Raw genomic sequence first — 12,488 nt, 5'->3', positions numbered from 1 at the left:
CAACTGCAACAGTCAGTGGGGTCCCCCTTACCTTTCGTGAGCTTGTGTAACAGCCATGTGTCAATAGTCCCGAAGCAGCAGTTGTCTTCTTCTACGGCCTTTCGCACCTAAAAACAGAAGAACATTTGGTCGACTCAGACTGACTGCAGCATCCCGCACATGACAAAATACAGATCAACAGATAGCTGTAATCTCAATTATGAAAATACGCCCAGAAAGACTTTTTCTAGGCTACATTCCAAAAGATTGCAGTTATCAGCGAATGGGCTTTAGAAGTGAGTACCTCCTATCATCTATGTGATTCACTGAAAAATTTTAGTTTTACATCAACAAACACCTTTTCAAAAAGGAGAGCATGATTTTTTTTTTTTAGTTTACACAAATATACTAGTATGACCCAAAGAAGTAATATTACATGTAATATTACACCATGGTTCAAGGGATAAATCCAACCTAACACCTATTTATTTATTTGGTTTTTCGACACAGGATTTTTCTGTAGCTTTGAAGTCTGTCCTGGAACTAGCTCTTGTAGACCAGGCAGGCTAGCCTTGAACTTACAGAGATTCGTATGCCTCTGCCTCCCAAGTGCTAGGATTAAAGGTGTGCACCACCACCGCCTGGCTCCTACAGCCTATTTTAAAAACCATTTATCCACCCCTTACAACTGTTCCAAATACAGAGAGAACACCTGACTGTGGCATGCACAACCCATGTGATACACCTACAAGACAACCCTACACGCACGTCTCAGAGAACATTGAGGAGGACGGGCTGGGAGACTAAAAGAGATAGAGGACCCAGACATCTATGGTAAGATGGTGTTTTGTATATACGACAGGGCAGCGCGCCCAAGAACCACAACAGTATGGCTAAAGAAGGTTGGAATCACAGTATCATCGCCTGCCAATGTGGATGGGAACTCTCACAAGGCCCCGCGCCTAGATGACGAGCTACAGGCACTGGCTGTCAAGAGGAAGAATCAGTATTCTCTGGGCATGAGACCCCTAAGGTTATGCAATCCCAAGTGGTGAGATCCAAATATATACACACATAATATGTGCAGCATTAAATGAATTAACAGGCTGTATTTATAGGTATGTACATGTTTGTATATAATTAATAATAATAGAAGAGGTCATGAATTTGAGACGGAATGAAAAAGACATGGGAAGAGTCAGAGAGAAGAAAGGGGTAGAAATAATGTAAATGTAGCATTCATGTCTGAAATTCTCAAAAAACAAAAAAAACAAAACAAAAAAACCAACAGTTTTTAAACTTAAAAATCAAGGAGGGGGAGAAGGATGGTGAAATGACTCGGTGGTTACGAGAACTTCCTGAGGCACAGGCATGAGGCATTTCCTGAGGAGCTCACCACAGCCACCTGTAACTCCAGCGCTAGTGTTTTTCTAGCCTCCACAGCACCCACATGGGGCAGAAGCGCGCGCGCACGCGCGCACGCACACACACACACACCTAGAGTGTGGGGGCAGTGAAAAAGTTCTCGATACAAAATCTTCCATGTATCAACTCAAAAGGATCTGGACTGCGTGGAGCTCAGGGTACTGAAGAGATTCTCAGGAAAGGAACGGAAAGAAGACTGATCCTGTTAGCTTGTGTTTACGTCATCATTTTGTTAAGATAGTTTTTTTTTTTTTGTTTTTTTGTTTTTTTTGATTTTCGAGACAGGGTTTCTCCGTAGTTTTTGGTTCCTGTCCTGGAACTAGCTCTTATAGACCAGGCTGGCCTCGAACTCACAGAGATCCGCCTGCCTCTGCCTCCCAAGTGCTGGGCCGGGTGGTGATGGCGCACGCCTTTAATCCCAGCACTCGGGAGGCAGAGACAGGTGGATCTTTGTGAGTTCGAGGCCAGCCTGGTCTACAAGAGCTAGTTCCAGGCCAGGCTCTGTAGCTACAGAGAAACCCTGTCTCGAAAAAACAACAACAACAAAAAAAGGGTGCACCACCACCGCCCGGCCGATAGTTTTTTTTTATAAGGTCATTTACCTTCTCCCCTTTCCTGATGACTGAAGCCTAGATGGGTGTGTAACTTCCAGGAAATGGGAAGAACCTTATAGATGCCCTATATACAAATGCTGGATTGCTGCCATATTGTAGGTAGGTGGGAAGCCCAAAGCTGGGTATTATTTCAAAATGTTAATTACCATTTGTTTTGGTTTTGTGGTGGAAGCCTCAGACAGGCTAGTCAAGTGTTCTGGCACTAAATCACACTCCTGTTCCCAACCCCTGTTTTCTCTGGGGCTCGAGACTGAACCCAGTGCTTGGTTGTACTAAGCATATATTTAATCATCTGAGCTACATCTCCAGTTCTAATCTATTTTTATTTTGTTGTTGTTGTTTTGTTTTTTGAGACAAGGTTTCTTTCTCTATAGTTTTGGAGCCTGTCCTGGAACTAGCTCTTAGACGAGGCTGGCCTCGAACTCACAGAGATCCGCCTTCCTCTGCTTCCCGAGTGCTGAGATTAAAGGCATGTGTCACCACTGCCGGCCTAATCTATTTTTAAAGGTCTATTTTTATTTTTTTATTTTTTTTTTCCAAAGCTGGGCAGTAGTTTATTGTTATGAGAAAATGAGCTATTATTTCCAGGACTTACACAAAGCTGTGGAGTTTGGATGGAGATCGATAGCTGTGATTGAGTTGTACAGCTCTTGCTTTACACTCACGAGGCCCTGAGTTCAAGCCCCCAGCACTGCATGAGGCAGAGTTTGGATATGAGATAATCAAACAGTCATCTAACTGCAAGGCAGGCCATCTTCCCACTGCCTTTACTAAAGACTTAGCTGTATCAAACACATGCAAGTATGTACTTTCTGGTCTGGGTCTATTTTTATTTTATGTGGATGAGTGCTTGTTTGCCTGAATGTGTGTATGTACTGAAATCTATCCACAGAGGCCAGAGGAGGGTGTTGGATTCCCAGGAACTGGAATTGCAGACAGTTATGAACCATCAGATGGATGCTGGGAACTGAACCCAGGTCCTCTGCGAGGCAGGAACTGCATCTGACCATCGAGCCATGGCTCTAGTTCCTCCAGTGTTTTAATGGCTAAAACTTCAAATGATGCTTTGAAAATGGCAGTATCATAGATGATGAACTTTATCCAAGGTGCAATTATTGTTAATTGAAAACTTCACCCAAACACTTGCTGTAGGAACTCCTACCGCCAGTAGCCTTTAAATTACTCGCCCACTTGGACAAGGCCTCTTAAATACTATTTATGCTGATGTAAAGCGTGCCTCTGGCCTCTTTTCCAGCTGCAGGATTTGGTTGTTGTTCCCTGTTCCAGCAGAGGATTGTGATCTTTGAGTCTACCCCTAAATAAATCACCCTCTATTATACTCAATTCTGAGCTAGGGTGGGACTTCTTTTAAGCGTCCTTCTTCAAACACTCTAACAGTTACAGGTGATGTGACAGTTTTAACTGTCAACTTGACTAGGTCTAGAATCCTCTGTAAAGAGAGTGTCAGTGAGGGACGATCTAGGTTAGGTGGGCAGGCCTGTGAAGATGTTGTAGGCAGGCCTGTGGATGTCCTGATTACCTTGTTAACGTAGGTACGCAGCTTAAAAGAGGGCTCTGCCATTCCCTGTGTAGTCTGTCTATAAACAGAGGAAGTGCCGGGTATGGTGCACACCTTGAATCTGAGCACTTGAGGGAGAGCCAGGTGAATCTCTGTGATTTCTAGGCCATACTGGTCTTTAGAGAGAGTTCCAGGGCAGCCAGGAGTAGAGAGACCCTGTCTCAAAAAACCAGAAACTAAAGCAAGTGAGAAAGTGCGCTAAGAACTGGCAAGGCCACGTGCATTCTTGTTCTGTGCTCCTGATGATGAGGGACCAGTTTCCTCCAGCTTCCACCATGAGTGCCTTGCTGTGACGGACTGGAGCCTGGAAGTACTGGCTGGAGTAAACACTTTCCGCCATACGTTATATTTGTCAGGGTGTTTCATCACAGCCACTGGATGTAAACTCGGACAGCTGCCCTTGGCAACTTACAATGATCTATCTGAAAATCATTATTGAAGATCATTATTATCTCAATATTGCTGGTTTAAAAATTAGTGGAGTTGGGTCATGATATTGAAAAAAACATGTATTTTATGACAAAAAATTTTATAAAATTCAAATTTTAGAATCTCTAAGTACAGTTTGAGTATCCAGCTGTATTTGTTCAAGTTACAAAAGTTGAGCAGCTGTGCCATAGATGGCAAGGTCCTCAATTCCTGAAGTATTATTCTCTAACCATTCAGCAAAGTAAAACAGTCAAAACAGCGAAGAGCCAGGTCGGAAGCATGCCAAAGGAAAAAGATGGGATCAAAATACCTTTACACCAAATAAAATACAGAAGCTGAAATTCTGGACATTATTAGGAGACTAAAAAATAATTTCTTGCTGGGCAGTGGTGGCACACACCTTTAATCCCAGCACTTGGGAGGCAGGGGCAGGCGCATCTTTGTGAGTTCAAGGCCAATTTAGACTACAAGATATAGAGATTCCAGGACAGGCTCCAAAGGTACAGAGAAACCCTGTCTCAAAAAACAAAACAAAACAAAACAAAAAACCGGAGTCAGATATTAGGGTGTAGAGGCTGAGAGATCAGAGAAGCAGTGCAGCCAGCCACTAGAGAGACCTTTTACCTCTTACAAATCCTCAGCCCAAAAGGGGAATTTTGTCCTCAGACTGCATATGAGATCCTGTCTCCTCCCGCTTATATTCCTCTCTCTGCCCCGGCCATATCCCTTCCTGTCTCCACCTCCCTAGTGCTGAAATTAAACATAGGGGACTCCCAAGCACTGGGATTAAAGGTGTGAGCCACCACCACCTGGCCTGGTGGTTTAGCTCTGCACTCTGATCTTTAGGCAAGCTTTATTTGTTAAGACACACAAAGTAACACTACACTCACCCAAAGAGCTGAGGACCTGTGGAGGTCACAGGCCACACACACCCACTAAAAGACTGACAGGTAATGGTAAGGTTGTAGGCTGCACCCCTTCATGGATGTCATCTCATCATCTCCCCAGTGTGGCCAAGGCTAGCTTCAAACTGTCAGTCTCCTGCCTCAGCCTCCCGAGTGCCCAGCTATATTACAGCACTTGACCCAGGTGGTGTCTGTCACACAGACGATTATTCTACAAGGCGCCGCCGAGGGGCATGCTTCGATTCTGACTACTCTTCTGCAGGTGCTCTGACACCAGAATGATCTCAAACATGGAACCAAGTGCAGGCTGCTGTCCTCAACCTCAGTATCACTGGGTACTTCCTTTCCCCAAACAACTGGAAGACTGTTCTCATGCTTCAAATTTTTCTTCTCCACAGTCATGATTCCTCGTCACACACAATCTTTTCTTACCTCAGATAGGTTTTGTAAAATCCAGATCAGCCTTAAGGTGACATGCTGGGTGGTGAAATTGAAGCGACTGGCTGTTGACATCAATTTACTTCTACTGAAAAAGTGAAGAACTTGGCAGGCACCACGCAACAGCTGTTTTAAAAACAAAAGATGTTTTTAAGAAAAACACAATTAACGGTACTTAATCCCTGCCGGGTTTTTTTGTTTTTTTTTTGTTTTTTTTTTTTGCGACGGGGTCTTATTATGTAGTCCTGATTGGCCTTGAACAAACACAGAGATCCACCTGCTTCTGCCTTCCAAGTACTGGGATTAAACTCGTGTGTGCCACTATGTCTAACTTAAGCACTTTTGTTTATTTTATGTGAGTGCCTTATTGACTTTCTTCCAGAAGAGGTCATCAGATCCCACTATAGATGGTTGCAAGTCTCCACGTGGTTGCTGGGGATTGAACTCAGGACTTCTGTAAGAGCAGCCAGTGCTCTTAGACTCCAAGTCCACTCTCCAGCCCTTAAGTAGTTTCTTATAAAATAAAACAGAGGTTGGAGAGTGGCTTGGTGGTTAAGAGTATTTGTTGCTCTTGCAGAGCACCTGGGTTCAGTTCCAACACCCCCACATGGTGGCTAACATCCTTCTGTAACTCTGGCTCCAGAGGATTCGACACCTTCTTCTGACGCCTGTGGGCACTGGGCACACATGTGGCGCACATACATCCATGCAGACAAAACACTCATGCACGTAAAACAAAAACGTGTAAGTCTTTAAAAAAATATTTTTTAAGAACAAACAACAACACAAAGTGAAGCCAGGTAGAGTGGTGCATACTTCAACCTCAGCACCTGGGAGGCAGGTAGGAAGACCCCAACTTCAAAGTCAGTCTGGGCTCCGTAACAAGTTCTAAGTTAGGGGCTACACCGGAGACACTGGGCTAAAGGAAACAAATGGGAGATGGGTCCGAGGTGCAGGGCCTTGTTGTGCACAGAAGAGGACTAAGTTCTGATCCCCAGGACCAACATAAGTGTCAAGAGGGTGTGGAGCCCACCTGGAACTCCCCAGACTCCTGCACCGGCGCAGAACACTACCGTAGCTAAGGCATCAACCACAGGGCATCAGAAGGCGACACCGGCAATACCGCATCTCAGTGATGACACCCATATGCAGCAGGCTGCACCCTGTCTGAGGGGCCAGAAAACTGCTTTTTCCTCGATAGTGTGGGGCTCGACAGAAATGACACAACAGCAGCCAGTGCACGCTGTTTTTACTGTCATTGTCATCACTGCCCGCCCTTCACTGGTGGTCAGCAAGGCACCGGGCGTATCATGCAGAACTGTGAAGTCTGCTAGCTGTCAATATCCACTCACTTTGTTAGAAATGATGCAGTTTGGTTATTTCAATTCACATAGTCTATATCTTTTTCCTTTACCCAGGCAGAAACACAAATTCTCTTAATCACGTGACACACAGATCCAATCCGAAACCCTTCCAGCCTTCCTGAGGGCCAGTAGTGATGTGCTTAAATCTACTTCAAATGCTCTTGGGGGTTAGTATTACATCTCACTTTTGGGGAAAATGTATGATTTATTCTTTTATATTTATTCTTTTAGTCTTACTGTTCTAAAACATAAAAGGTAGGGGAATCGGGCCTGGAGAGATGGCTCAGCGTTTAAGAGCACTGACTGCTCTTCCAGAGGACTGGGGTTCAGTTCCCAGCACCCAGCACTCACATGGAAGCTCACAACTGCCGGTAACTCCAAGATCTGACACCCTCACACACAATGCAGGCAAAACACCAATGCACACTAAAAATTAAATTAATTAATTAAAATGAAAAAAGGGTAGATTTAAAACTAAATCTATAGCTGAGGGACACTTATAGTAAAAAGTAAAAACATGTGATTAAAAAAATTACCTTCATTACAAGAGAATTATTCCAGGATTTTACAAGGTCAGCCACCCTTAGGTCTTGCCAGCTAATGAAGTTGTGAAAATGATGCCCTGTTTTCCTAAGGAAGAAGGAAATAGTAAAGTATAAATCAGATACTATGGTCAGCCACAGAGGGCTAGAGACATTGTCAGTACACTAGCTAGAATGTGTGAGGCCCCAGGCTCAACCCCTAGAATAAAAAAGAAAAGAAAATCTTTTAAAAAAGAAAACAACAGCCGGGCGGTGGTGGTGCACGCCGTTAATCCCAGCACTTGGGAGACAGAGGCAGGCGGATCTCTGTGAGTTCGAGACCAGCCTGGTCTATAAGAGCTAGTTCCAGGACAGGCACCAAAACACCACAGAGAAACCCTGTCTCAAAAAACCAAAATAAAAAAAAAAGAGAGAGAAAACAACAACAACAACAAAAAGACACACTATAATTTCAAAATACAATCAAGTAAATGGAACTTTCTATTGAATTCTCTTTGGATTTTATTAATTAAATAACATGGCTTAACAATTATGTGACATTAACTGGATCATAGCTTATTCAGCTCTTAAGAGGCTGAAGCAGGAAGATAGCCACAAGTATCAGGCCAGCCTGGGATACAGAGTGAGACCTTGTTTCATAAACCATGCTGCCCCCAACAAACCAGAAATATTATCGAACACATTGTATCAGATTTTAAATAGATTTTACACCAAAAGACTGTCCTTTTGAAACAATGTATACTTTCTTTTTTTGGGGGGGGGTGTTTCAAGACAGGGTTTCTCTGTGTAGCTTTAGAGGGTGTCCTGGAACTAGCTAGCTCTTATAGAGCAGGCTGGCCTCGAACTCACAGAGATCCTCCTGCCTCTGCCTCTGAGTGCGGGGATTAAAGGCGTGGGTCACCACTGCCCGGCTGAAAAAATGTATACTTTCAACAACAAAATTACTTGACAAGGCCTTTGAGAAAGCTCTATGTTTTAGAGAGCCAATAGCCCTGGCGCGATTGCACACACCCTTAATTCCCGGCACTACAGAGTCAGGCAAATCTCTGAGTTCTAGCCCAGTCTGGTCTACACAGCAAGCTTCAGATCAGCCAGGGATATATGGCAAGATTCTGTCTCACAAAACAAAAAATAAAACAAACAAAATGTCAATGGTTCCCCCTTTCTCACGTTCACCTTGGCACAATCATGTACAAACTTCCGACCACGGCAGATCTAGGGCACCCCTCAGCCTCTCCACATCCCTCAGCTTTAGAACTGGGCATCTAAGATGATTACTAAGATGTATCCAACAAAGAAGAGTCCAGGGCCAGTGAGATGGCTCAGCAGTGAAAGAGCTGGCTGCTGAGCCTGATAACCTGAGTTCAAAGACAAAAGTACACACTGAAAGGAAAGAACCAGTTCCCAAAAGTGCCCCCACGCATGTGGCGCACGCCTTTAATCCCAGCACTCGGGAGGCAGAGGCAGGCGGATCTCTGTGAGTTCGAGGCCAGCCTGGTCTACAAGAGCAAGTTCCAGGATAGGCTCCAAAGCTACAGAGAAACCCTGTTTTGAAAAATAAAAAAAACCCAACAACAACAAAAAAGGTGTCTCTATACACATAGTGACACGCAGTGGGATAATGCTCTTGTACACTGTAAAGATTTGTCACTTGTATTTGGTTTAATAAAACACTGACTGGTCAGTAGCCAGGCAGGAAGTGTAGGCGGGGCAACCAGACTAGGAGAATTCTGGGAAAAGGAAAGACAGAGTTGCAGTCTTCATCCAGAAGCAGAAGAAGCAAGACGAGAACGCCTTACTGAGAAAGGGTACCAAGCACATGGCTAAACATGAGTAAGAATTACGGGTTAATTTAAATTGTAAGAGGGAAGAATAGGTCAAACAGTTTGTAATTAATAGAAGCCTCTGTGTGTTATTTGGGACTGGATGGTTGTGGGACCAGGCAGGACAGAAACTCTCTACACTAACACACTCACACATATTGTATACGCATACAGACACACATGCAATAATATTTCATTTTATCTGTGTGTACGGGTGTTTTGTGGACATATGTCTGCATACCACATGCATGATGAGCCTACAGAGGCCAGAGGAGGTCACTGATCCTCTAGAATATGAGTGTAGTAACCATATTAGACGGCTATTAGCCATTATGCGGATGCTGAGAATCAAACATAGGTCCAGTTCCCAATAATAAAAATTTTTAAAAGAAAGAAGGTAGAAAAATCAAAGCCATGGTGATGCACGCCTGTAATCTCATTTGGAGACCTGAAGCAGGAAGACTGCAGTGAATGCAAAGCCAGCCTGATCTACCTGGGGTAGAGGGAGACCTTATCTCAGAATTAATTATCTTCTAGTGGTGGTGGTGAATACAGGCAGGAAGCTAAATAGGCAAGAGATCAAGGCCCGCCTGGGCTACACCGGTTCTCTCTCTCTCTCAAAACAACAACAACAACAACTATTTATTTATTTATTATGAATACAATATTCTGTCTGCTTGTATGCCTGCATGCCAGAAGAGGGCACCAGATCTCATTACAGTTGGTTGTGAGCCACCATGTGGTTGCTGGGAATTGAACTCAGCACCTTTGGAAGAGTAATAGTAAAAAATAATAAAAGGAAAATATTAGTACATACCAGCAGGTAACTTGCAGGAGCCTCAGAAGAAGGCAGCTTTCTTCTGTGTTTCTCAGCTCCGTACTATTACTGCGGTATTGACTCAAAGTTTGCTAGATTTTTCTTTGCTTTGTCTTATTCTTTTAAAGAGAATGGTGTAGGGGCTGGAGAGATGGCTCAGCGGTTAAGAGCATTGCCTGCTCTTCCAAAGGTGCTGAGTTCAATTCCCAGCAACCACATGGTGGCTCACAACCATCTGTGGGCGATGGTGGTGCACGCCTTTAATCCCAGCACTCGGGAGGCAGAGGCAGGCGGATCTCTGTGAGTTCGAGACCAGCCTGGTCTACAGAGCTAGTTCCAGGACAGGCTCCAAAGCCACAGAAAAACCCTGTCTCAAAAAACCAAAAAAAAAAAAAAAAAAAAAAAATTATTTTTAATTTTTATTTTTACAGTGATGGGGATTAAAGCTGGGACCTGGGATGCATGCCCCAGTCCCAACTTCTATCCAAGCACAAGTTGTCTTCTATGTCAATTTAACCATCTTCAATTCCTAATTCCCCAGCATTCACCCGAGCAGCCCATCCCCCTTGTCACTTCATCACTGCTTTCCACAAACACTTCTGAAGGTATTTGTTCCAGAAGATGGAGACAGAGCGGTGAACAGAATGCAGGCATTTCTGCTATGGTGAATATATTTTTACCATGGGACTCAAATAATCACCCCATCGCTTACAGACAACAGAAACAAGCCCCATGAAGCAGAAATACAGGTACCCGAGAGTAGGAACAACCTGAGTTAGGGACAAGCTGCCTGTAGGGAGGAAGGGAAATTGACTCCGAGGAGCCAGAGTATGAACAAGGAGGTAAGTACTTGGACACGATGGCTGTCGAGTGTTCAAGGTACGGAGGCAGGTGAAGCACTGAAGAGCTGAAAGGCTAACACGGCTGAAAAGGAGAAAAATCACAAGAAGGAAATGGGGTTAACTCAAAACACCAAACAATCTAGAAGCTGATCTCAAGTGTTGGTATTCATTTAGCATAGAACTCGGTGAGCTTTATCTCTATAAGAGGAGAAAACAGAGAGGAACACTAACGACAGTATCATAAACAAACTGCCTTCAATCCTGATAACACCTCACACCCTTCTGTGGCCTGTTAGCATACTTGGTATCAGAAACAATTAGTAGTCACCACGAAGACAAACATGGCTACAATGAAAGCCACATTTGGCAAGGAGTAGAGTCGTTTATATGGGTGATGGCGAATATAATCCCTGAGGGCATCGCCTTTGTATCCAGTTTCGCCAGCAGGCTGAGAACCTCAACAGTTCCTGAGTGATCCCAGTCAGTGACTCATTTTACACTGCTAATTGGCACACACCCTGATCTGGGGTTGGCTGGCAAACTCTCCCTGAGACATTCAGCCGCCGAAGAAACAAACAAGTCATGATTTTTTTCAAAAGCAGCAAAATGGAGGAAATCCAACTTATAATTACTGCAGAAAGCAAACTAAGCACACCATGGACTAAATATGAAAAAAAGAAGGTTTAGCTCAAAAGAATATGAGAGAATGAAGGATTGGAAAACATTAACACCGAGTTTCCTGGCTTTGTGGGAGGGGGGCGTGGGGGGTGTTTCAAGGAGAAAACAAGAAGTTCAAAGTTTTAAACTTCTTGATATGAATATCAGAAGGAAAATCAGTTCCCAAGGTCACAAAGACAGGAATGTACCATGGTAAAAAAAAAAGCAAAGCCCAACATGACGGCTCACACCTGCCATCTCCAAATTCAGAAGGCTGAAGAAAAAAAAACATTCTCACAAAATTTGAAGGCAGTTTGAGCTTTTTAGTGTAACTTAAAGCTACACGGCCAGGGAGATGGCCAGTGGGCAAAAAGTCAAGAGGAGGATTTATTTGTAATCCTAGAACTGGAGAGGCAGGGACCAGAGGACCCCTCAGTGCTTACTGGCTAGACAGTCTAGCCAATTGGTCAGCTCCAGGATCTGTTAAAAAAAAAAACAAAAAAAAAAAACTCAAAACCAACAGAGGAAGACACCCAGTGCTGACCTTTGGCCTCTACACATGTGTGCTCACATATGCATGGATGCACTCATGTGCGTGTACACACACAGAGTTAGAGAGGAAGAGAGAGAACAGGAAGGGAAGGACTGAGTGGACTGGAACAATGACTGTTGCACAGGTTCCAGACTGTCCGTCTCTCAGAGGAACAGGACGTACTTCCTGCTCTGAGCTATGGGGCTGACTCTGTCATTTATGGGAAGCAGGTGGACGTGGCCATCATGACACGCCACAGTGGTTCACTACCGCCCAGTGGGCAGAATAAGACTTCATTATCGCCGGGCGGTGGTGGCACAGGCATTTAATCCCAGCACTAGGGAGGCAGAGGCAGGCGGATCTCTGTGAGTTCAAGGCCAGCCTGGTCTACAGAACTAGTTCCAGGATAGGCTCCAAAGCTACAGAGAAACCCTGTCTCAAAAAACAAAAAAAAACAAAAACAAAAAAAAAAAAAAGACTCCATTATTTCATCATAAAACAAGGATGGGGTGTACACATTTCTTCAAAGCATGTCCCTGTTT

At 44.1% G+C, this 12,488-nt stretch overlaps 1 protein-coding gene across 1 annotated transcript in view; it reads right to left on the bottom strand.

Moving 5' to 3' along the window:
- Positions 1-12,488, bottom strand: part of Gk5 (glycerol kinase 5) — a 68,583-nt gene that overhangs the window by 37,316 nt on the left and 18,779 nt on the right. The window contains exons 4-6 of the mRNA XM_057768017.1: positions 7,270-7,363; positions 5,364-5,495; positions 32-107 (exon numbers count right to left, since the gene is read on the bottom strand). Coding sequence (XP_057624000.1) covers positions 32-107; positions 5,364-5,495; positions 7,270-7,363 — 302 coding nt within the window. The remainder of the gene's footprint in view (positions 1-31; positions 108-5,363; positions 5,496-7,269; positions 7,364-12,488) is intronic.

The sequence above is a fragment of the Chionomys nivalis genome, chromosome 4 (assembly GCF_950005125.1).
Source record: "Chionomys nivalis chromosome 4, mChiNiv1.1, whole genome shotgun sequence".
Lineage (NCBI taxonomy): Eukaryota > Metazoa > Chordata > Mammalia > Rodentia > Cricetidae > Chionomys > Chionomys nivalis.
The sequence above is the reverse complement of the archived record's forward strand: the minus strand, read 5'-3'. Positions and strand labels throughout refer to the sequence as shown.